This window comes from Nicotiana tabacum, chromosome 4 (assembly GCF_000715075.1).
Source record: "Nicotiana tabacum cultivar K326 chromosome 4, ASM71507v2, whole genome shotgun sequence".
NCBI classification, from domain to species: domain Eukaryota; kingdom Viridiplantae; phylum Streptophyta; class Magnoliopsida; order Solanales; family Solanaceae; genus Nicotiana; species Nicotiana tabacum.
This window is the reverse complement of record NC_134083.1, coordinates 143109555-143134501: the sequence shown is the minus strand read 5'-3', so window position 1 is coordinate 143134501 and position 24947 is coordinate 143109555. Positions and strand designations below refer to the sequence as shown.

The 24947-nt window shown below is 40.2% G+C and overlaps 2 protein-coding genes across 2 annotated transcripts; one reads left to right on the top strand and one right to left on the bottom strand.

Moving 5' to 3' along the window:
- Positions 1 to 3443: 3443 nt before the first annotated feature.
- LOC142180237 (agamous-like MADS-box protein AGL80) lies at positions 3444 to 4533 on the top strand. The gene has a single exon (XM_075251186.1). It carries the CDS (start codon positions 3737 to 3739, stop codon positions 4409 to 4411), a length of 675 nt encoding a protein of 224 aa, XP_075107287.1. The 5' UTR covers positions 3444 to 3736; the 3' UTR covers positions 4412 to 4533.
- Positions 4534 to 17386: 12853 nt separating this feature from the next.
- On the bottom strand, positions 17387 to 24418 carry LOC107759069 (agamous-like MADS-box protein AGL80). Its single transcript, XM_075251096.1, has 3 exons — positions 24410 to 24418; positions 23661 to 24301; positions 17387 to 17549 (listed from the first exon to the last, which is right to left on the bottom strand). The coding sequence occupies exons 1-3, from the start codon at positions 24416 to 24418 to the stop codon at positions 17387 to 17389; spliced, it is 813 nt and encodes a 270-aa protein (XP_075107197.1).
- Between the last annotated feature and the right edge of the window lie 529 nt (positions 24419 to 24947).

Here is a 24947-nt window from a genome sequence, read left to right as displayed (position 1 = left end):
TGAGTGACTGGGAGGACTGAGTGAATTGATACTCTCAGAGTATGCATATGATCTTTATCACTGATTTGCATCGCATTTTGGCATACACACTTGACATATAGGCATAGAGATGTATTTTTCCGCATGTTGTATAGTATCACATCATTTATGACTTTTCACACATATTGACATATGGTCATAGTGATGCATTTGTTTTACACTGGATATTTGGAAAGAAAATGAGACATCTTAATCATTATTGAAATTATTTTTGAGGAAAATCACAATTTTCAAACTTACTCGTATTTTGGCTTTTTCGGTAAAAGATTTAGATTTTCACTGAGATACTTGAAAAGAAATGTTTGTTTTTCTGGAATTGTGAACGAACTGAGCATTTTATTTCTAAGATACGTCTTTTGTTACTTGTACTATGCTGTTATGAACTGTTGTGGAATATTGGTGTTTGGACCCGACCTTTGTGTTAGCTCGTCACTACTTTCAACCTAAGGTTAGGTTTGCTACTTATTGAGTACATGGGGTAAGTTGTACTCATACTATACCTCTGCACCTTGCATGTAGATATTGACTGCTGACGTTGCTGTGATTGACGGGAGCTAGCATTGAAGATGTACTTGCGTCCCGGTTGTAGCTGCCTCTTATTTGTGGTAGCCTTAGATCTATAAAACTCTGTTTATGTACTTTTCAAAGAGACTATGTATTTATTTTATTTCAGCTTTGTAAACTCTATTCTTAGAAGCTCATGATTTGTACTACCAGTTCTTAGGGAACGTATAATATTCAGATAATTTATTTACTTAATTATTTTATTAATTGTTATTGGAATTGGTTAGTGATTATCTGACTTACCTAGCGGGTTGGGTTAGATGTCATCACGACTAGTTAGATTTTGGGTCGTGACATACAACAACAACAACCCAGTATAATCCCACTAGTGGGGTCTCGGGAGGGTAGTTTGTACGCAGACCTTACCCCTACCCTAGGGTAGAGAGACTGTTTGCAATAGACCCTCGGCTCTCCTCCCTCCAAGAACTCCCCACCTTGCTCTTGGGTTGACTCGAACTCACAACCTCTTGGTTGGAAGTGGAGGGTGCTCACCACCAGAGCAACCCACTTGTGACATAAACATTAGAAAATTGTTTGAGTTATAATTCAAGAATTTGAACTCAAAATACCTACATTTCATGTGATCATGCAACAAAGAATAACTAAAGTTTGTTAGTTAGATACTATATTTTATTATATTAATTTTGATTTTATGAGGTACAAATCTGTCATCTTGTCATAGACCACGTTCTTGATGTAAGTTCTTTATTGATGCTACATAGAATCAAGATAATTGTCTAACCTGCAATAGTTAGCTGAAAAGGTATTTTTTGCAAAGGAAAAATAAAAATAAAACATACATCTACTCGCATGCTTATCTTACATTCTCTAAGAATTTGTAAGAGGAAATTATCTAATTCGAAGCACTTCAAGAACTTGTTTTCCAATTGAAAATAATTAATTATCAATAATTATAAGATGGAGTATTTGTTCAGAAGTAAACATTGACAAACGAAAATATATTTAATCAACATATGAAATTATTATTCTAATAGAAACTTTAAAGAATACCTCTAACTATAGTTGTTGGTGCTAGGGTTGTACATGGATCGGATCGGATTTAGTATATTTTGGATTGAAATTTCGGATTCGGATTCTACAAAATACAATCCGAATCTGATCCGAATTAAAATCTGATCGGATCAGATTTTAAAGTTTGGATCGGATAAATATTTTGAATTGTCGGATCGGATTGTACGTATTATTAAGGCTATTGCTCATTTATCCTGTAACATAATCAACTTCCTCCATCCTCTCTGACCATGTACCATTTCATCCATTCTGCACCAACAACAGAACAAAAAATTTCAACACTCACCTTAGCAACATAAAAGGCAATTAGTGATCCTATAATGCATAAAATGTAAGCATGATTTTGATCTTCATTTAGTAACAACTTTAGATCGTTTCATATCAAAAGATCTCTGCTGGAAGGTTAGGCAAGCTGAATTCATAGGATTATTCGAGTCGGTAAAGGAAGAGGCGTCGTCCGGTCGCCGCCGATAGTCGGAACACAAAGAAGAAGAATAGAGCAGCAGTCTCTCTAAAGAGAGCTTAGAGATAGAGAGGTTCGATGAAATAAGACCTAACCCTAAATTTATACATATCCTAATAATTTCGGATTTTGGATTGGATCGGGTTAAAATTATACCAATCCGAATTCAATCCGGATATTCGAAATTTTAAAAAAACATAATCCATATCCGAAATCTGAAATCCGAAAATCCGAATTGAGCTGATCGGTTCGGATTCTCGAATATCTGATCCAAATGCACAACCCTAAACAATTGATGTGAGACAAATTTGATGGATGCTGCAGATATTGCAAAAGGCTTGCAGCAAAATAATCACCTACATAAAGCTAGAGTAAAAAATGACAAAAACACTTTATTAAAGATCATTCATACTCTATTATTTAGTTTGTATTCCCAAGTATATACTATGCAACGCTTCAATTTAATACCACGTTCCGTGTGAATTAAATCCCTTAAAGGATTAAAAAATTACATTTACAGATGAACCAAATAAAAGGTGATCGGTTCATATTGGTACAACAGGAAAAAACTCAACAGCCTTATCATAATTATGAGTGCTCTTACGTTTTAGTATACATACCACAAAATATGTTATAACGTTATTTATTGAGTGTTATCCGTTTATAAAGACAAAAATGTGCTCAAATTTATATGATATTTTAGTCATTCAATCTTTTATTTTAGATGTTTCCACTTTGAAAGAGGTGTCTTCAACTAATTTAAACTCAATTCGTGTATATTATAAATTCTACATGTTTCTAACTTATGGGTTTCTTTCTTAAATGCATCAGTTACTATATAAATGATAAACGGTCATTAGATAGATCAGAAGAATTGAATATACGTTAAGATTTTTTTTTTTCGACTTTTAAATTTTTTGAACACAATGAATTGATTAATATGTGATTAACTTTCCATTTAATTATTTCACTTATCATTTATTGGAGGATAATTTACTATTTAGTAGCAAAAATTATTATAGGAATAGTATTCAGATGAGGGGTAATAGTGTCGTTTAATTTTTGATGTACATTTTGGCAATTCTAACTTTACCCTTAAGGTCTTCCCACTTTTAGTATAATATGATATGATGATATGATATAATATAGTACTAGCTCTTTTTAACCCCCAAAAAAACGATTAATCAAATTCTGATGCAAAGTATTACAGTAGTTCAACAAAGCCCTAAGTTACTCAATCTTTTATGTTTCTGTACAAACTTAGCTAGCTTATAATATTACGACTTGGTTATAAAATATCATATATGATTACAGAAAACTTCTTACCAATATTATTTATTTATAAGTTTAATCTTTTTCTTCTTGAAAACACATATATGAGTAGTAGTCAGGAAAAACAAAATTGCATTGCTCTAGTTAAATGAAATGTAATTAATGTAAATATTTGGTAGTACTAAAGTCTTTCCAAATATCTTCGGTCATCAATGTCTCCTTCCAGCTATGCAAACAAATGCAATATCTTCCATATTAATTAGAGAACATCTTCACTTTTGTATATAACATTGCCATTCCAAGCAACAAAAAGCACTTATCTACCAAATACTTCCACCTTGTTTGCAAATTTGTTGAGGGAAAAAAATGACAAGGAAGAAAGTGAAGTTAGCTTTCATAACTAATGACTCGGCAAGAAAAGCAACATTTAAGAAAAGGAAGAAGGGTCTGATGAAGAAGGTGAGTGAATTGAGCACCCTTTGTGGAATTGATGCTTGTGCTATTATTTATAGCCCTTATGAAAACCAACCTGAGGTATGGCCAAACACCATGGGAGCTCAACGCGTGCTCGCGGAGTTCAAGAGAATGCCAGAGATGGAACAGAGCAAGAAAATGGTGAATCAAGAGAGTTTTATCAGACAAAGAATTGCAAAAGCGAGCGAGCAACTGAAGAAACAAAGCAAAGAGAACAGAGAGAAGGAGATGACTGAAGTTATGTACAAGTGTTTGGCTGGAAAAGGGCTGCAAAATTTGAACTTGGGAGATTTGAATGATCTTGATTGGATTGTTGATCAGAATTTGAAGGAGATTAATAAGAGGATTGTTTCACAGGCTGCTGCTCCTCCACTAGTGGAGCAAAATCCAGTGGTGGAATTAGGGTTGGAGAGGATGCAGAGGACACAAACAGAGTGGTTTAATGATTGGATAAATAACAACACAAGTGAACATCAGATTGAATTTGGACATGGAGATGAGATAATTATGCCTAATTTTAGTGATAACCACAACACTAGTGTGTGGCCTAATGCTTTCTTTCCTTAGATTTGTTTTTCATGTTATGTGATTCCTTCTGCATGGAGTTTATTTCTGGGTTTTTTCCTTTTTGCCTTTTTTTAATCCTTGTTATTTTCTGAAACAGATTCAATTTATAATGGGTCTTTATCCTCTAATTAATCCTTATTTTTTGCTTTGTCCATTTTGTATTTGAAACCAGGCCATTCCTCCCGCAATACTTTTCAGTAACAATCGGGGTGGCTCTTGAAACACTATTGATTTAAAGGAATATTGTATCAACTTTAATTTTAAAAACTTCTTTCCACTTAAACAACTATTATTGAAACTGTTAACAATATTTTATAAATAATAGTCATTTAAAAAAGAATAAAAAATTTTAATAAATAGATTCATACTTTTACCCCTTCTCAAGAGGAATGAAGCAGAGAATCCTAGTGGTGGAAAATTCTGATTCATTCCTTCTATTCATGAGCAAAAGATGCACAGAATCTTTTCATTCTTTAAACTGCCATTCACGATGGCACATGGGACAATGTGCTTGAGCAGATTTAGTTTCAATAACGTGAACTATCCAGTTTTACCGATAAATGATAAATGAGAGATGATGGTTGAACAATGTTAAATACAAAGACAATGGAGCAAAAAATTACAGACACACTTTTCGATTAAAATAAGAAAAAAATTACAGAAGAATCCTTCAGCTTCCTCAATGTTGCAGTAGTTTCACTATATGAATAATAAAAAAATATGAATCAGTATTATTAGCTACCGATGAATTGGAATACCGGTAATTTGCAGAGAGTATGTTATTAACAACAACAACAACAACAACAAAACCAGCTTAATCTCATACGTGGGGTCTGGGGAAGGTAGTGTTTATGCAGTCTTACCCCTATTCTATAAAGGCAGAGAGACTGTTTCCGATAGACCCTCGGCTTAAGGAACGGTAAAAATAAAGGAACAAGCAATAACAACAGTAATATAATAAGGTAATGTAAGTGAGTGACGCAGAGAATATGTTAACAACTAATAATATCTGCAACATTCTGGGTAAAGTAGTAGCGTGGGGTGTTCAAAATATCTCTTGAAGTATCGAATCGATAACTGAATCGGCTCATTGTAGTCTATATATAGAAAGAATGAAGTGCCTAAACTCTAGAAGAGATTGCCCACAGTGACGATATTACTTCAAGACAGAACTTCTACTTGTTCTTGAGTTTATAACCTGGTGTCTAGATAGATAGAAATAACACCTAAAGTATACAGATTAAAAATAATAAAAATTAAAAATAAAAAGGATATAGAGATGACATATCACTTTTCTAACACCTAGAGGATACAGAATAAAAATAATTCAAATAAAAAAAAGGATACTGAGATGAGATATATCACGTTTCTATCCTTTATTATTCTTTATTAAGGATACTGTGAAGAAGTTGCGTAGGAATGGAAGGGAAGAGAACACAAAGCAACCAGAAAGATCATGACATGTGAGGTGCAGAAAAACTTGGTGTTCGAGTCATCTCGTGTGCAGCTTGACTAATCTACAGATATAGGTTACCACCCACTAGTTAGGTACTGTGTACCCATCAAGTTTTAGGGAGATTGGATGAATTCACACGACACCAGACTTTTATTCCAAAGTTGTCCTTCCAAAACTGGTACCACACAACTAGCAAAGGTATAGGGTTGAACACATAAAATGTGCAAATACAAATAAAAGGCCTGGCGAACAAATCATCACAAAAAGAAATTCAAACACTATCAATTGCTAAATAGAACAATCAAAGTTTGATGGTGAAATGAGCACAAAGATGTAACGACTAGGTTGGTAGTTTTGAGAGTAATAGCCCCGATCCACTATTAACTACTTCCCCCGTATCTTTTTCTGCTTATGTGACTTGTCGGGAGGTTTTGTTTTGGTTTCGGAGTATTTTGGGATACTTAGTCCCTAAACGGAAGCTTAAGCCTTAGAATTTTGACCGTAGTCGGAATTGTGTGAAGACGACTCTGGAATAGAGTTCCGTCGGCCCCGTTAGCTCCGTTGGGTGATCTTGGACTTAGGAGCATGTCCGTTCTGTGAATTTAAGGTATGTAGCTGATTAAGGCTTGAATTGACGAAAGTCAAATTTTTGGAGATTTTGACTAGTAGTGAACTTTTTGACATCAGGGTCGGATTCTAATTTCGGAAGTTGGAGCAGGTCTGTAATGTCGAATATGACTTGTGTGCAAAATTTGAGGTCAATCGGACGTGGTTTGATAGGTTTAGGCACCGGTTGTGGAAGTTCGAAACTTTGAAGTTCATTAAGTTTGAATTGGAGGGTGATTCGTATTTTTAGCGTTGTTTGATGTGATTTGAGGGATCGACTATGTCCGTATGGTGATTTAGGACTAGTGGGTATATTTTGTTGAGATCCCGGGGCCTCAGGTTGATTTCGGATGGTTAACAGATCAAATTTGGTTTTGGGAGAATAGATGAAGTTGCTGCACCTGGTGTAATAGCACCTGCGCAACATTGACCGCAGGTGCGAGCCAGAAGAAGCGAGCCAATGGATGCAGGTGCGGTTTGGAAGGAAGACGCCAAAGGTCGCAGGTGTAGAGGTAAAACCGCAGATACGGAAGATAGAGCGCAGAAGAGGAAGGGGCCAGGGCGTGAAGGATCGCAAAAGCGGAATAATTCCGCAGGAGTGGGTGCGCAGTCACGGCCCATTGTTCGCAGATGCGCACCCAGTCCCTTTAAGTCATTTTCGCACCTATGATGGACATTCCGTAGGTGCGGCGTCGCAGGTGCGACTATGGTCCGCAGGTGCGAGATTTCTGGACAGAACACTTAAATGCAAGGGTTTGCGATTTTTTCTCATTTTTAACATTTTGAGCTCGGGTTTGGCGATTTATTGAGAGCATTTTTGAGGGATTTCTTGAGGTAAGTCTCTTGTGCTTATTTTTGATCAATAATCTTGCTTCCCCATTTGGTTTCCCACCTATTTAGTGTGTATTTAAGGTAAAATTTGGGAGTTGAGACTAGGGATTTGGAGAGTTTGATTTGAGGATTTGAAGGACCATTTGGTGTCAGATTTTGGTAAATTTGATATGGTTAGACTCGTGAGTGAATTAATGTTCATATTTTGTGACGTGGGCTCGGGTCGACTTTTTAGGGTGAATTTTGGAATTTTTGTTAAATATTGATTTCATTAATTAGATGGGCCTATTATAGTTGTATTTATAATATGCAATTGTGTTTGTCTAGATTTGGGCCATTCAGAGTCGGATAATCAAGGAAAGGCCATTCTTACGGATTGATTGAGCTTGGTTCGAGGTAAGTGGCTTGCCTAACCTTGTGTGGGAGAAACCCCCTTAGGATTTGGTACTGTCGTGGTATGTGAGCGTCGTGTACGTGAGGTGGCGAGTACGTACATGGGCTATTTGTTGAAAACCCCGATTTATTTTACTGAGTAGTAACATGTTTTTTCTTTAATTTGAGGTATACCGTTTAAATGAGTATTAGTCTATTTTCATTCTTAATTGAGCTATTCCAACATGCGTAGTTATCCTGTTTAGTTTAATATCGCATGTCTATGTGCTTTAACTACTTATTTGAACTCTGTGAAGCATGCCTAATTGATTTCCTGTTCTTTTTTCTTTCTTCTTTATCAGTCTTAACCATAGAATTCTTGCTGTTAACTATGGTATTTATCAGTTGAGCTGTGTGTTTACTTTTGAGACAACGAGGCGGTTCCTCGGGAGTTCTCCCTGTATATTTACTTTTGAGACTTCGAGGCGGTTCCTCGGGAGTTCTCTCAGCATATTTACTTTTGATACTACGAGGCGGTACCTCGAGAGTTTTCCCTGCATATTTATTTTGGGACTACGAAACGATATCTCGGGAGATCCCTTGCTGTTTATCCCTGTGCGTTGAATTGTTATATCGTTGTGTCTTCTTTTTGTTAAATTCCAGTCTCTTATTATACTGTTATATTTTCCTGCTCTATTTGTTATATACCAGTGGGACTGACCTGACCTCATCACTACTCTACCGAGGTTAGTCTTGGCACTTACTGGTACCATTGTGGTATACTCATGCTACTCTTCTGCACATATTGTTTTGTGTGCAGATCCAGGTGCTTTTTATCAGCCCCGCTACTAGCTGAGAGTGCTTGTTGTTGTACGGAGACTTCAAGGTACATATGCCGCGTCCGCAGACCTCGGAGTCCCCCTCTATTCTCTCCTATGTCATTTACCTTCCGTACTTCTTTTATTAGACTCTGGTGTATAGAGATACTAGTTTCCTTCTGTAGCTTGTGATTTATGATGTTTTGGGTTTTGGGAAGACTGTGTATTACTAGAGTATTGGTTATTGTACATGCCGAGCAATATTGTTATTAGTTATTTAGTTATCCACTGTTGTTAGTTGACAAGTTTTACTTTCATTTTTGTTATGTTTCTGCAATTTGTTAGGCTTACCTAGTCCTAGAGACTAAGTGCCATCACGATGTTATACAGAGGGAGTTTGGATCGTGACAAGTTGATATCAGAGCTCTAGGTTCATAGGTGAAGTGAGTCACAAGCCGATTTATTAGAGTCTCACGGATTGGTATGGAGATATCTGTACTTATCTTCGAGAGGATATGGAACTGTTAGGAAAAATTATACTTCTTTGATTCCTTGTCGTGTGAAATTTATTGACATCAAAATTCTAAACTTCTATATTCTATTCTCTCACAGATGGTGAGGACACAGATAGGAGGATCTGATGACTAGCCACCCGCGCCCCCTGCTAGAGCCGCGAGAGGCCGGGGCCGGGGTAGAGGCCGAGGACGACCACGTGGTGTAGCCAGAGCACCCGCACGAGCTGCTACAGAGAAGCCCCCAGTAGCTCCAGCTAGAGGGGAGGAACCTGAGGTGCCTATTACTGCACCAGCTCTCCAGGAGACTCTAGCCGAGTTTCTGAGCATGTTCAGCACCTTAGCTCAGGCTCGATTGATTCCACTTTCTCCTCCCACATCTCAGGACGGGGGAGGAGCATAGACTCTCATCGCCGGTACTCCAGAGCAGCGGGCTCAGGTCGACCAGGCCTCAGAGTTCATCTCTATGCAGCTGGTAGCTCTGGTTTAGGACGAGACTAGGACAACCGCTTCTGAGGTGAGCAACTCAGACTTGAGAGGTACAAGAAGTACCGCTTGGGGTTTTCTAGAGGAGTGTCATCGTATTCTCCGTACTATGGGCGTAGCGGAGACAAGTGGGTTTTTTTACCACATTCCAGCTTAGAGGAGCAGCCTATCAGTGGTGGCGTGCTTATGAGTTGAGTAGTCCAGATGAGGCAGCTTCACTTACATGGACTCAGTTCTCGGACATGTTTTTGAGAGAGTATTTCCCTCAGAGCCTCAGGGACTCATGGCGCGTGAAGTTTGAGCAACTGCGCTAGGGTGCTATGACTGTGTCAGAGTATGCAGTCCGCTTCAGTGATTTGGCCCGACATGTACCGGCCTTGGTTGCCACAGTTCGAGAGAGGGTTCGACGGTTTATTGAGGGACTCCACCCCAATATCCGGATTAGTATGGCCAGAGAGTTGGAGATGGATATTTCTTATCAGCAGGTTATGAGTATCGCCAGGAGATTGGAGGGCATGCTTACCCGGGATAGAGAGGAGAGAGAGGCCAAAAGGTCTCGAGAGACTGGTTCTTATTCTGGTGCTCGTGCCCCAGCAGCTCGCCATGGTAGGGGTTATGGGAGTCTCCTCGTTCATTCAGCTCTTCCAGCCGCCAGTGGTATTCCGGTCCCTTATAGGCCCCAGGAGCCTTATTATGCACCGCCAGTATCTAGTGTGCCTCCTGCTCGGGGTATTTTTAGCGGCCAGTCCAGCAGACCTAGCCCGAGTCAGTCACAATAGCCACGCCCTCTGAGGGGTTGTTTTGAGTGTGGCGACACCCGCTATATGGTGAGGGATTGGCCCAGACTTAGGAGGGGTGCACCTCTATAAACTTCTCAGCCACCAGTGCTCCACCGGGTCCTCAGGCTATGATTCCAGCACCAACTACCACCCTACCTCCTCAGCCAGCTCGAGGTGGATATCGGGGAGGTCGAGGTCGCCCTAGAGGGGGAGGCCATGCCAGGTATTATGCTCTTCCGACTCGTACAGAGGCAGTTGCTTCCGACTCTGTCATTACAGGTATTATTCCGGTCTGTCATAGAGATGCGTCGGTATTATTTGACCCAGGCTCTACATATTCCTATGTGTCCTCTTATTTTGCCTCGTATTTGGGCGTATCTCGGGATTCTTTGAGTTCCCCTGTTTATGTGTCTACTCATGTGGGAGATTTTCTTATTGTGGACCGCGTGTATCGGTTGTGTTTGGTTGCTCTTAGTGCTTTTGAGACCAGAGCCGATTTATTATTGCTCAATATGGTAGACTTTGATGTTATCTTGGGCATGGACTGGTTGTCGCCCCATTATGCTATTATTGATTGTCATTCTAAGATCGTGACACTAGATGTGCCAGGTTTACCGCGATTAGAGTGGAGAGGTACCTTAGAGTATACTCCCAGCAAAGTTATTACATTTCTTAAAGCTCAACAAATGGTTGAGAAGGGGTGTGACACATATCTAGCTTATGTGAGAGATGTCAGTATTGATACCCCTACAATTGAGTCAGTTCCAGTAGTGAGGGACTTTCCAGATGTGTTTCCAGCTGATCTTCCGCGCGTTCCGACAGAGATATTGATTTTGGCATTGATTTGTTGTCGGGCACTCAGACCATCTCTATTCCTCCATATCGTATGGCTCCTCCTGAATTGAAGGAGTTGAAGTAGCAGTTATAGGAGTTGCTTGATAAGGGCTTCATTCGACCCAGTGTTTCACCTTGGGTGCTCCTATCTTATTTGTGAAGACGAAGGATGGTTCTATGCGGATGTGTATTGATTATCGCCAGTTGAACAAAGTTACAGTGAAGAACAGGTATCCCTTTCCTTGTATTGATGACTTATTTGATCAGTTACAGGGTGCCAGAGTGTTTTCCAAGATTGACTTACATTCAAGCTATCATCAGTTGATAATTCGGGAGCCAGATATCCCGAAGACTACTTTCAGGACTCGGCATGGTCACTACGAGTTTCTTGTGATGTCATTTGGGCTAACTAATGCCCCAATAGCTTTTATGCACTTGATGCACAGTGTAATCCATCCTTATCTTGACTCATTCGTCATTGTGTTTATTGACGACATTCTGGTGTATTCCCGGACTCGGGAGGATCATGAGCAGCACCTGAGGACTGCGCTTCAGACCTTGAGAGAAAATAAGTTATATACAAAATTTTCAAAGTGTGAGTTCTGGCTAGACCCAGTGGCATTCTTGGGTCATGTAGTATCGAGTGATGGGATCCAGGTGGATCCGAAGAAGGTAGACGTTGTGCAGAGTTAGCCTAGACCGTCATCAGCTACAAAGATCCAGAGTTTTCTTGGTTTGGCGGGGTATTACCGTCGTTTTGTAGAGAGATTCTCATCTATTGCAGCACTTATGACCAGGCTGACCCAGAAGGGTGCTCCGTTCAGGTGGACAGAGGAATGTGAGGAGAACTTTCAGAAGCTCAAGACAGCTTTGACTACGGCCCCAGTATTGGTATTGCCTACATGTTCCGGGTCTTATACTATATATTGTGATGCATCGTGGATCGGTCTCGGTGCGGTGTTGATGCAGGATGGTAGGGTGATTACCTACACGTCCAGACAGCTGAAGGTGCATGAAAAGAACTATCCTGTCCACGACCTTGAGTTAGCTGCTATTGTTCATGCCTTGAAGATTTGGCGGCACTATTTGTACGGTGTTCCTTGTGAGATCTACACCGATCATCGAAGTTTGCAGCATCTGTTTAAGCAAAAGGATCTTAACTTGCGTCAGCGGAGGTGGTTGGAGCTACTGAAGGACTATGATATCACTATTTTGTACCATCACGGGAAGTCCAATGTGGTGGACGATGCTTTGAGTCGCCGGGCAGAGAGTTTGGGGAGCTTAGCATATGTACCAGCAGCAGAGAGGCTTGGCGTTGGATGTTCAGGACTTAGCCAGCCAGTTTGTTAGATTGGATATTTCTGAGCCGAGTCGAGTATTGGCTTGTGTGGTGTCTCGGTCATCTCTTTATAATCGTATCAGGGAGCGTTAGTATGATGACCCCTATCTGCTTGTCCTTAAGGACACGGTCCAGCACGGTGATGCTAAGGAGGTCACTATTGGGGATGATGGTGCATTGAGGAGGTAGGGCAAGTTATGTGTGCCCATTGTAGTTTGTTTGCGAGATTTGATTCTTCAGGAGGCTCACAGTTTGCGGTACTCCATTCATCCGGGTGCCACGAAGATGTACTAGGACTTGAGGCAGCATTGCTGGTGGAGAAGAATGAAGAAGGACATAGTGGAACATGTAGCTCGGTGTCTAAATTGCCAGCAGGTGAAGTATGAGCATCAGTGGCCAGGTGGATTGCTTCAAAATATAGAGATCCCAGAGTGGAAATGGGAGAGGATCACTATGGATTTCGTTGTTGGGCTTCCACAGACTCAGCGGAGGTTTTATGCAGTTTGGGTGATTGTGGATAGGGTGACCAAGTCAGCTCATTTCCTTCCTGTGATGACTACCTATTCTTCCGAGCAGCTGTCTCGAATTTATATCCGTGAGATTATCAGGCTTCATGGCATATCGGTATCTATCATCTCTGATCGGGGTACGCAGTTTACATCACGGTTTTGGAGGGCTGTACAGCAGGAACTGGGTACTCGGGTTGAGTTGAGCACAACATTTCACCCTCAGACGGACGGACAGTCCGAGCGCACTATTCAGATACCGGAGGATATGTTGCACGCTTGTGTGATAGATTTTGCAGGTGCTTGGGATCAGTTCTTTCCACTTGCGGAGTTTGCCTACAACAACAGTTATCAATCGAGCATTCAGATGGCACCGTATGAGGCTTTGTATGGTAGGCTGTGTCGGTCTCCAGTGGGTTGGTTCGAGCCGGGCGAGGCTAGATTACTGGGTACAGACTTGGTTCAGGATGCCCTGGATAAAGTTAAGGTGATTTAGGATCAACTTCGCACAACCCAGTCCAGACAGAAGAGTTATGCGGATCATAAGGTTCGCGATATTACATTCATGGTTGGAGAGCGGGTCTTGCTTCGGGTTTCACCTATGAAGGGCATTATGAGATTTGGAAAGAAGGAAAAGTTGAGCCCAAGGTTCATTGGTCCCTTTGAGGTGTTGCGATGAATTGAGGAGGTTGCTTATGAGGTTGCCTTACCTCCCAGTTCCATCTAGTATTCCACGTTTTTATGCTCCGGAAGTATCATGGCAATCCGGCTCATGTGTTAGATTTTAGCTCAATCCAGTTGGACAAAGATCTATCTTATGTTGAGGAGCAAGTGGCTATTCTGGACAAGCAGGTTCGAAAGCTGAGATCAAAGAACATTGCTTCCATGAAGGTTCAGTGGAGGGGTCAACCGATCGAGGAGGCGACTTGGGAGACCGAGCGGGATATGCGCAGCCGTTATCCTCATCTTTTTACCACTTCAGGTATATCTCTATGCTCGTTCGAGGATGAACGATTGTTTTAAGAGGGGGAGGATGTAACGACCCGGCCGGTCGTTTTGAGAGTAATAACCCCGATCCCCTATTAATTGCTTCCCTCATATCATTTTCTGCTTATGTGACTTGACGGGAGGTTTTGTTTTGGTTTCGGAATGTTTTGGGATACTTAGTCCCTAAACGGAAGCTTAAGCTTTTGGATTTTGACCGCAGTAGAAACTGTATGAAGACGACTCCGGAATAGAGTTCTGTCAGTTCCGTTAGCTCCGTTGGGTGATTTTGGACTTAGGAGAATGCCCGGACTGTGAATTTGAGATATATAGCTGATTTAGGCTTGAATTGGCGAAAGTAAAATTTTTGGAGATTTTGATCGGTAGTGGAATTTTTGATATCGGGGTCGGATTCCGATTCCGGAAGTTGAAGTAGGTCCGTAATGTCTAATATGACTTGTGTGCAAAATTTGAGGCCAATCGGACTTGGTTTGATAGGTTTAGGCATCGGTTGTGGAAGTTCGAAACATTGAAGTTCATTAAGTTTGAATTGGAGGGTGATTCGTGTTTTTAGCGTGTTTAGATGTGATTTGAAGGCTCGACTAAGTCCGTATGGTGATTTGGGACTAGTGGGTATGTTTGGTTGAGGTCCCGGGGGCCTCGGGTTGATTTCAGATGGTTAACAGATCAAATTTGATTTTGGAAGAATAGCTGAAGCTGTTGCACCTGGTGTAATCGCACCTGCGCAACATTGACCGCATGTGCGAGCCCGCAGAAGCAAGCCAATGGAAGCATGTGCGGTTTGGAAGGAAGAGGCTAGAGGTCGCAGGTTTCAGGGTGTGAGGGATCGCAGAAGCGGAAGAACTATGCAGGAGCGGGCGCGCAGGTGCGGCCCATTGCTCGCAGATGCGGACCCAGTCCCTTTAAGTCATTTCCACACCTGCGATGGAAATTCTGCAGGTACGGCATCGCAGGTGCGACTATGGGCCGCATGTATGATATTTCTGGACATAACACTTAAATGCAAGGGTTCAGATTTTTGCTCATTTTTAACATTTTGAGCTCGGGTTTGGCAATTTCTTGAGAGCATTTTCGAGGGATTTCTTGAGGTAAGTCCCTTGTGCTTATTTTTGATCAATAATCTTGCTTCCCCATTTATTTTTCCACCTAGTTAGTGTGTATTTAAGGTGGAATTTGGGAGTTGAGACTAAGAATTTGGAGAGTTTGATTTGAGGATTTGAAGGACCATTTGGTGTTAGATTTTAGTAAATTTGATATGGTTAGACTCGTGAGTGAATGAGTGTTCATATTTTGTGACTTTACCTGATTTCGATACGTGGGCCCGGGTTGACATTTTAGGGCAAATTTCGGAATTTTTGTTAAAGTATTGATTTCATTAATTAAATGAGCCTATTATAGTTGTATTTATGATATGCAATTGTGTTTGGCTATATTTGGGCCATTCAGAGTCAGATAATCGAGGAAAGGGCATTCTTACGGATTGATTGAGCTTGGTTCGAGGTAAGTGGCTTGCCTAACCTTATGTGGGGAAAATCCCCTTAGGATTTGGTACTGTCGTGATATGTGAGCGCCGTGTACGTGGGGTGATGAGTACGTACATGGGTTATTTGTTAAAAACCTGATTTATTTTACTGAGTAGTAACATGTTTTTCCTTTAATTTGAGTTATACCGTTTAAATAAGTATTAGTCTGATTTCATTCTTAATTGAGCTATTCCAACATGCGTAGTTATCCTGTTTAGTCTAATATCACATGTCTACGTGCTTTACCTGCTTATTTGAACTCTGTGAAGCATGCCTAGTTGATTTGCTGTTCTTTTTTCCTTGTTCTTTATCAGTCTTAACTGTAGAATTCTTGCTGTTAACTATGGTATTTATCGATTAAGCTGTGTGTTTAGTTTTGAGACTACGAGGCGGTTCCTCGGGAGTTCTCCATGCATATTTACTTTTGAGACTTCGAGGCAGTTCCTCGGGAGTTCTCCCTGCACATTTACTTTAGAGACTACGAGGCGGTTCCTCGGGAGTTCTCCCTGTATATTTACTTTTGAGACTACGAGGCGGTACCTCGGGAGTTCTCCTTGCACATTTACTTTTTGAGACTACGAGGCGGTTTCTCGGGAGTTCTCTCTGCATATTTACTTTTGATACTCCGAGACGGTACCTCAAGAGTTCTCCCTGCATATTTATTTTGGGACTACGAGACGATATCTCGGGAGATCCCTTGCTGTTTATCCCTGCGCGTTGAATTGTTATATCGTTGTGTCTTCTTTTTGTTAAATTTCAGTCTCTTATTATACTATTATATTTTCCTGCTCTATTTGTTATATACCAGTGGGCCTGACCTGACCTCGTCATTACTCTACCGAGGTTAGGCTTAGCACTTACTGGGTACCGTTGTGGTGTACTCATGCTACTCTTCTGCACATGTTTTTTTGTGTGTAGATCCAGGTGCTTCTTATCAGCTCCGCTACTAGTTGAAAGTGCTTGCTGTTGTACGGTGACTTCAAGGTTCATCTGCCGTGTCCGCAGACCTTGGAGTCCCCCTCTATTCTCTCATATGTCATTTACCTTCCGTACTTCTTTTGTTAGACTCCGGTGTATAGAGATACTAGTTTCCTTCTGTAGCTTGTGACTTATGATGTTCCGGGTTTTGGGAAGACTGTGTATTATAGAGTATTGGTTATTGTACATGCCGAGCGGTATTATTATTAGTTATTTAGTTATCCGCTGCTGTTAGTAACCAAGTTTTACTTTCGTTTTTGTTATATTTCCGTAATTTATTAGGCTTACATAGTCGTAGAGACTAGGTGCCGCCACGGCATTATACAGAGGGAGTTTGGATCGTGTCAAAGGAAGATAACATCTTATACGACTCATACACCTTTTTTTGTAGATACAGCCATACAGCTCATCCACCTTTACCATATCATTCTCCAGTCTTACACCAAATCAAATGAACTAAAACTAATTATGTCATCCAGTAGGGCATGTGACAGGGAACAGTTGAATGAAGCACTACAAATATCGCCAAGTAAACTCTATAGCTCTCCTTTTGTTCTTAAGAAACATCAATGCAGGAATATGTAAACCTCCCAAACTAAAGTAGGGTCATTTTTCCCATTTAGTCAGACATGCACAACTAAATGTTTCTTTTTCCTTTTGGCAAGAATAGTCCAGTAGACTTGTAGCCTCAATTGAAGTTCAAAGACACAAAATCATAGGAACCAAAATATTTTGATGCTTAATTTATTTCACCAATTGCATTAGCAATGTATCTCAAAGTTGTAAGTACAATATTTACAATGCACAGACAAATAAAGGAACTACCAATATGCAATCCAAAACATAGAATGTTTTATCCACGTAAATAAATTCGAATTGGGTAACTCATGAAGTATGCAGATCCAGGCACGAGAATTGCAATTCAGTAGCTTAAATGCCCGAGAAAAGTATCAAGTAGAGATTAACAGACTTACTTAGAGGACAATGATCACCAGGGAGTTTGCAATCAGGACAACAACCATCAAAAGCCATCCTACATATCCCACAAGTTTCATCCTGAGCGTCCCATGTCCACGAAGCAACCGCATGCCATCTGCAATACACAAGTAACAAAAAGTAATATAAAGTAAGCACATCATGTAGTCTTAAGTACGAAAACTATTAATATCACATGCCATGAAGAGGACATACTTTATTCACGATTCCAGCAAAACGTCCAACAGAACAGGTTAAGGAAAATTTATGATGTAGTCCATCACAAAGAAATATGCCAATAACGCATCTAATGAACTCGCAATATAAAGCTACCCTCATAAAAATGTGAAATATTTGACAGAATTTAAACTGAAGTAGATTTTCAGAGCAAAAAACTAAAGGATTAGTAAAAATGCTTCTTTGTAATATTCGCAGTTAAATGGCTGCACATCCTGCAAGAAAATCAGAAATTAATAATATTAAACTCCCATGATCACAAGTATAAGTCATATCCAATCATAACTACATATTTAGACAGAAATGTTTTCTCATATCAGAAATGATTCAGTAACAGTTGCTATAATTCACTGCACTTATTATAGGCTCCAATAAAATATATATTCTGTAGCCTTCATTTAAACATTTCAAATCTGCGAAATAATCGTAAAAGGTTACGCAAAATCTTGACTTTCATTGGCTCGCTCTCTGCAATTTCAAGACCACATAAAAAAAAAACTGAGTCCACAAAAAGGCAATTCGTAAATTCTACACTGAAATAAAAATTGAAAAAACTCTTGACTGTAAACTAATTGTAATGTCCCGATTGGTGGCATAAGGCCCTGAACAGCTTCGTATTATATGCATTGACTTGCGTGCGTTGTTGAGTTCAGTTACCGGATGATTCGGAGTGATTTGGGACACTTAGTCCCTAAAACGGAAGCTTAAGTCTTAGGATTTTTGACCGTAGTTGAAACTATGTGAAGACAACTCCGGAATAGAATTCCGGCGATTCCGTTAGCTCCGTTGGGTAATTTTGGAATTAGGAGCGTGTCCGGACGGTGAATTTGAGGTATGTAGTTGATTTAGGCTTGAAATGGCGAAAGTCGAATTTTCGAAGATTTTGACCGGAAGTGGAATTTTTGATATCCGGGTCGGAATGCGATTCCGAGAGTTGGAATAGCTCAGTTATGTTATTTGGGACTTGCCTGCAAAATTTGACGTCATTCTGGGTTGGTTTGGTAGGTTTCAACGCGAGTTTTAGAAATTGGAAGATTTGAAAGTTCATAAGTTCGATTCTTGGTTTGATTCTTAGTTTCGACATTGTTTGATATGATTTGAGATCTCGAGCGAGTCCGTGTTAGGTTATGAAACTTGTTGGTATATTTAGACGGAGTCCCGGGGGCCTTGGGTGTGTTTCGGATGGGCTACAGGCCATTTTCTTCTATTTTTGGACTGTTGTTTTCTATCATCTGGTTTCCTTAATAGCGTTCGCGTCACTACCTCCGCATTCAGACATCTATGTATTGTGATGCGTCACGTATTGGTCTCAGCGTAGTGTTGATGCAAGATGGTAGGGTGATTTCCTATGCGTCCAAACAGTTAACGATACATGAGAAGAATTATACGGTCCATGACTTTGAGTTGGCAGCTATTGTTCACGCCTTGAAGATTTGGTGGCATTATTTGTACGGTGTCCATTGTGAGGTTTATTCCGATCACCGGAGTCTACAATATCTTTTTAAACAGAAGGATCTTAATTTGCGGTAGCGGAAGTGGTTGGAGTTGCTTAAGGATTATGACATCACCATTCTCTATCATCCCGGAAAGGCCAATGTGGTGGCCGATGCCTTGAGTCGTAAGGCGGAGAGTTTGGGAAGCTTAGCATACTTACCGGTAGTAGAGAGGCCTTTAGCCTTGGATGTTCAGGCCTTGGCTAACCAGTTTGTTAGATTGGATATTTCGGAGCCGAATCGAGTTTTGGCTTGTGTGGTTTCTCAGTCTTCTCTTTATGTTCGTATCAGAGAAAGTCAGTATGATGACCCCCATCTATTTATCTTTAAAGACACGGTTCAACACGTTGATGCCAAGGAAGTCACTGTTGGGGATGACGGCGTATTACGTATGCAGGGAGGCTATGTGTGCCTAATGTAGATGGTTTGCGTGAGTTGATTCTCCAGGAAGCTCACAGTTTGCGGTACTCCATTCATCCAGGTGCCGCGAAGATGTGTCAGGATTTGAGGCTGTACAATTGGGTGATTGTGGATCGGTTGACCAAATCCGTGCATTTTATTCCAGTTGGTACTAATTACTCTTCGGAGTGGTTGGCTGAGATTTATATCTGCGCGATTGTTCGCCTATACGGTGTGCCAGTGTCCATCATTCCAGATCGGGGCACTCAATTTGCATCAAAGTTTTGGAGAGCAGTGCAGCGAGAATTGGGCACACAAGTTCAGTTGAGTACAGCATTTCACCCTCAAACAGATGGACAGTCTGATCGCACTATCTAGATATTGGAGGATATGCTACGCGCTTGTGTCATTGATTTTGGGGGTTCTTGGGGATAAGTTTCTACCACTTGCGGAGTTTGCTTACAATAGCAGCTACCAATCGAGCATTCAGATGGCTCCGTTAAAGCTTTATATGGGAGACGGTATCGGTCTCTGGTGGGTTGATTTGAGCTGGGTAAGGCTAAACTATAGGTACTGACTTGGTTCAGGATGCTTTGGAGAAGGTTAAATTGATTCAGGAGCTACTTCGCACGACGCATTCTAGACAGAAGAGTTATGCCGACCGGAAGGTCCGTGATGTTGCTTACATGGTTGGGGAGAAGGTTCTGCTCAAGATTTCACCCATGAAAGGTGTGTTGAGGTTCGGGAAGAAGGGCAAGTTGAATCCTCGGTATATTGGGCCTTTTGGGGTACTTAAGAAGATTGGAGATGTGGCTTATGAACTTGCTTTGCCACCTAGTTTATCAGGTGTTCATCCAGTGTTCCATATATCCATGCTCCGAAAGTATGTTGGGGATCCATCCCATATTATGGATTTCAGTACAGTGCAGCTAGACGGTAATTTGAGTTATGATGTGGAGTCGGTGGCTATTTTAGACCGGCAGGTTCGAAAGTTGAGGTCAAAGAATATATCATTAGTGAAGGTTTAGTGGAGAGGTCAGCCAGTTGGAGAAGCTACTTGGGAGATTGAGGAAGAGATGCGGAGAAAATATCCACACCTTTTTGAGACTCTAGGTATGATTCTAAATCCGTTCGAGGAAGAACATTTGTTTAAGAGGGGGAGAATGTAACGACCCGGCCGGTCGTTTTGAGTATTATAACCCTGTTCCCCCATTTACTGCTCAATTTATGCTTTACAGTTGTTTTATGATTCACCGGGTTAGTTGGTTCGGGCCCGGAAGGATTTCGGAGTGAAATGAGACACTTAGTCTCATAATTGAAAACATAGGTTGAAAAAGTTGACCGGATATTGACTTATGTGTAAACGACCTCGAATTAGAATTATGATAATTCCAATAGCTCCGTATGGTGATTTTGGACTTAGGAGCGTGTCCGGAAAACTTATTTGGAGGTCCGTAGTGGAATTAGGCTTGGGCAATTTTTGAGCGAGATTTTCATGGGAAAACTTTAGGTAAGTCCCTTGTGATCATTTCTACTCCTTAATATTGAATTACCATTGAATAATCCGACTAGATTACATGTGTTTGATGTGTAAATCGGGGATTTGAACTTAGGGATTTGAAAATAAGATTTGAAGATTTGGAGGTCGAGTTGAGGTCGGATTTTGGTAAAATTAGTATGGTTAGACTCGTGGTTTAATGGGCTTTCGGATTTTGTAACTTTTGTCGGGTTCTGAAATATGGGCCCCACGAACGATATTTGAGCTAAATTTCGGATTTTGTTAGAAAGTTAGTGTTTTCTTATGGAATTAATTACAATAAATTTTATTGACTGAATCGAATTATTTGTGCCTAGATTCGAGGAGTTTGGAGGCCAATTCACTAGGCAAAGGCATAGCGGAATAAAGAATTATACGGTTTGAGGTAAGTAACAGTTCTAAATTTGGTCCTAAGGGTATGAAACCCCGGATTATGTGTTATGTGATTGGTTTTGAGGTGACTCACATGCTAGATGACGGGCGTGTGGGCGTGCACCATAGGAATTGTGACTTGGTCAAATTCCATGGAACTGTATAGTTGAATAATCTGTTGATATCCGTGCATTATCTACATGTTAGAGAAAATTGAGCTGAGACTCGTATTAAAAATCATGCTTAGATATATGATGTTATTGTTGGTACCCACTAGGGTCATTTCTGTGGTTGAATTATATGTTCAAATTGTAATTTCACACTCAGTTCATTCATTTCATATCATGTCTCAGTATCTGTTGCTATTTATTGATACATCATATTATCATTTTTGGGATGATTTTCATGACATCCTGAGCCCGAGAGACTTGAGAGGTTGATGACTGAGTGAGGCCGAGGGCCTAATTGTGAGGATATTTATGGGATCGAGCTGCGCGCCGCAGCATGTTTCATTGTTATATGCCTTGATTGGCTTAATATAGCGCTTGGGTTAAAGGAGCCCCTTCGGAGTATGTACACACCTCCAGTGAGCGCAGGTACCTACTAAGTGCAAGTGCCGAGTGCTGAGTGCTGAGTGACTGCGAGGAATGAGTGATTGTGAGGAAAGAGTGACTGAGAGGTTGGAGTGAATGGGAGGACTGAGTGGTTATTACTCTGAGAGGATGCATTGATTCCATTATTGTTGCATTTCAGCTGTAATATATATATCATTATTTTGGAAAACTCTGAAAGACATTATTTCTGTTTCAGTCAAATTTGATATGAAATTACTGTGGAGTTTTAAATATTGAACTTGAAAGCACGCCTACCTTTTATGTTGGAAAGTACTGTATTTGGACTTAGCTGTGAAGCTCGTCACTACTTTCAGTTATTTATTTATTATTGTTACTTGCTGAGTTCGTTGCACTCATACTACACCCTGCACTTCGTGTGCAGATCAAGGTGATCCCAGAAACAATGGGTGTTGATTCTTTCACACAGTCGATTTTTCGGAGATTCAGAGGTAGCTTCCATATTTCGCAGACCTTGTCTCTCCTTCCCTATCCTTTTGTTTATTGTATTTGGTCTCACATTATTATAGATCGTGTTTTTCAGACTTGTAATATATAGATGCTTATGTACTCAGTGACACCGGATTTTGGGAGTATATTTATATTCGGTATTTGTGGGATTTTTCCCTTAGAAATTAATTATTATGTTTTCAATATTTAAAAGAAATTGTGGGTTAGCAAGGTTGTCGGCTTGCCTAGTATTGGGATAGGCGCCATCACGACATGTGTGATTTTTGGGTCGTGACAAGCCTCGAATGCATTGTGATATTTAGTTGGTTTGTGAGGCTAGGATTGTTATGAGCATGTTGTCTTGTTGTTGAAATTTTTTTGAATTATGGCATAAAGTAAAAAGGGAAGTATGTGTTGAAGGAATATGCTAAAGTTTATCTGTTGCTATCAACAATAGTCATAGGTATGGTGTGCTTCAGATGTGCTAAAAGAAAATAAAGTGCTCAAGGTTAGTGTGAATTGGTGGTTGACTCGAGGACGAGCAACGTTTAAGTGTGGGATAGTGATGTTTGGCCAAAATGCTATATTTTTAGTACATTACTAGCCTTACATGTTGTTAGTTTAGTAATTAATTGTGCGACGTTTGAGCTAAATTATGTTGTTTTATGTGTAGGAGCATCGCAAGACAAAGATTATTGAAATTTGCACAATAAGAGGACGAAAATGCAAGAAAAGAGCACAATAAATGCCAAGCACCTAAACTGTGCTACAAGCCAAGCATAGCCAACTCGACCGTGGTACAGGCCAGGTGTAGCCAGCTCTGTAACCAAGCTGACCGTGCTATAAACCTGGCCTCGCGAGCTCTATAGCTCGGTGATCAAAAGTGCGTGAATTAAAAGACTCGGACCCGGATTTGGACTAGGAGACTTCAACCCTAGCCTATAAATACTCTCTAAACATGTCTAAGAGGAAGAATATGTTTTGAGAGGGGATTCGACCAAAGAAGGGAAGAACATACTAGGAGCAAGGCGGGGAATGTTTCTACGAGTTTTTCACTTCCTTCTTCCTATTTTCATTATTGGTTATGAATTATAGTATTGTAGTTTTGCATACTATTATGAATAGCTAACTTGTTATCTATGGTTTTGATGAAACCTTTTGTAGGATGAAGTATTATTACGTTTTTATATAATTGAGCCCTTTTTTTAAATGCTTCAATCCTCTTATTAATCTCCTTCAAATTTTGATCAACAACCCAACCAAGATCATTCAAATCTCCCAAGTTCAAATTTTGCAGCCCTTTTCCAGCCAAACACTGGTACATAACTTCAGTCATCTCCTTTTCTCTGTTCTCTTTGCTTTGTTTCTTCAGCTGCTCGCTCGCTTTTGCAATCCTTTGTCTGATAAAACTCTCTTGATTCACCATTTTCTTGCTCTGTTCCATCTCTGGCATTCTCTTGAACTCCGCGAGCACGCGTTGAGCTCCCATGGTGTTTGGCCATACCTCAGGTTGGTTTTCATAAGGGCTATAAATAATAGCACAAGCATCAATTCCACAAAGGGTGCTCAATTCACTCACCTTCTTTATCAAACCCTTCTTCCTTTTCTTGAATGTTGCATTTCTTGTCGAGTCATTAGTTATGAAAGCTAACTTCACCTTCTTCCTTGTTATTTTCTTTCTTCCTTGGATGCAACAGATATGCAAACAAGGTGGAAGTATTTGGTAGATATGTGCTAGTTTTAACAAGAGATGTTGGGATGGTTTTTGTTGCTTGGAATGGGAATGTTATATACAAATATGAACATGTTCTCTAATTAGTAGTGCTGGATTTCCTAAGGTTCTTGTTCAAATTCCTATGTTTAATGAAAGAGAGGTAACTAAATTCATCATTATGTGTGTTTAATTTCTCGATTTGCTTAAAAATACGTAGAGATTTATTTAATTTGTATTTAGCTTTTTGTTGTTGAAATCCTTATGGCTTGTTTGGTTTAGGTGTATAAGATCTCTATTGGAGTTACGTGTAACCTTTTCTGGCCGTCGGATCGTCTCGTGATTCAAGTTCTTGATGATTCTACTGATCCTATCATTAAGGTAATCCAAACAGTCCTTTAAACTGCATTTCCAATGTAATTATGTAAGCATCTTTTTTTTTTTACAATTTAAATCATAATCATTGCGAAATACAAACAACAATGCACATGGTACTACATTTAACAACGTACTTCGATAAATATTTTTTAATCACAGCCTTTTTAAGAAAATGCTTGGATTTCAAGTTTGGTACCTTGATCTTTGCAATGTAATCCTTATATAAGATCTGGAGTTTTGACCGTTTACGTAATGTTTACACTTCTTCCTATATATTCCGAACCTCTAATCTGGAGTACAACTGTTGAATTTTGGCCTTCTTTTGTAA

Coding starts and splice junctions, on each gene's coding strand:
- LOC142180237 (XM_075251186.1), top strand. CDS start 3,737: ATGACAAGGAAGAAAGTGAAGTTAGCTTTCATAACTAATGACTCGGCA.
- LOC107759069 (XM_075251096.1), bottom strand. Junction 17,550..23,660: donor ATCAAAACCATAGATAACAA/GTTAGCTATTCA, acceptor TGTGTATTGCAG/ATGGCATGCGGTTGCTTCGT.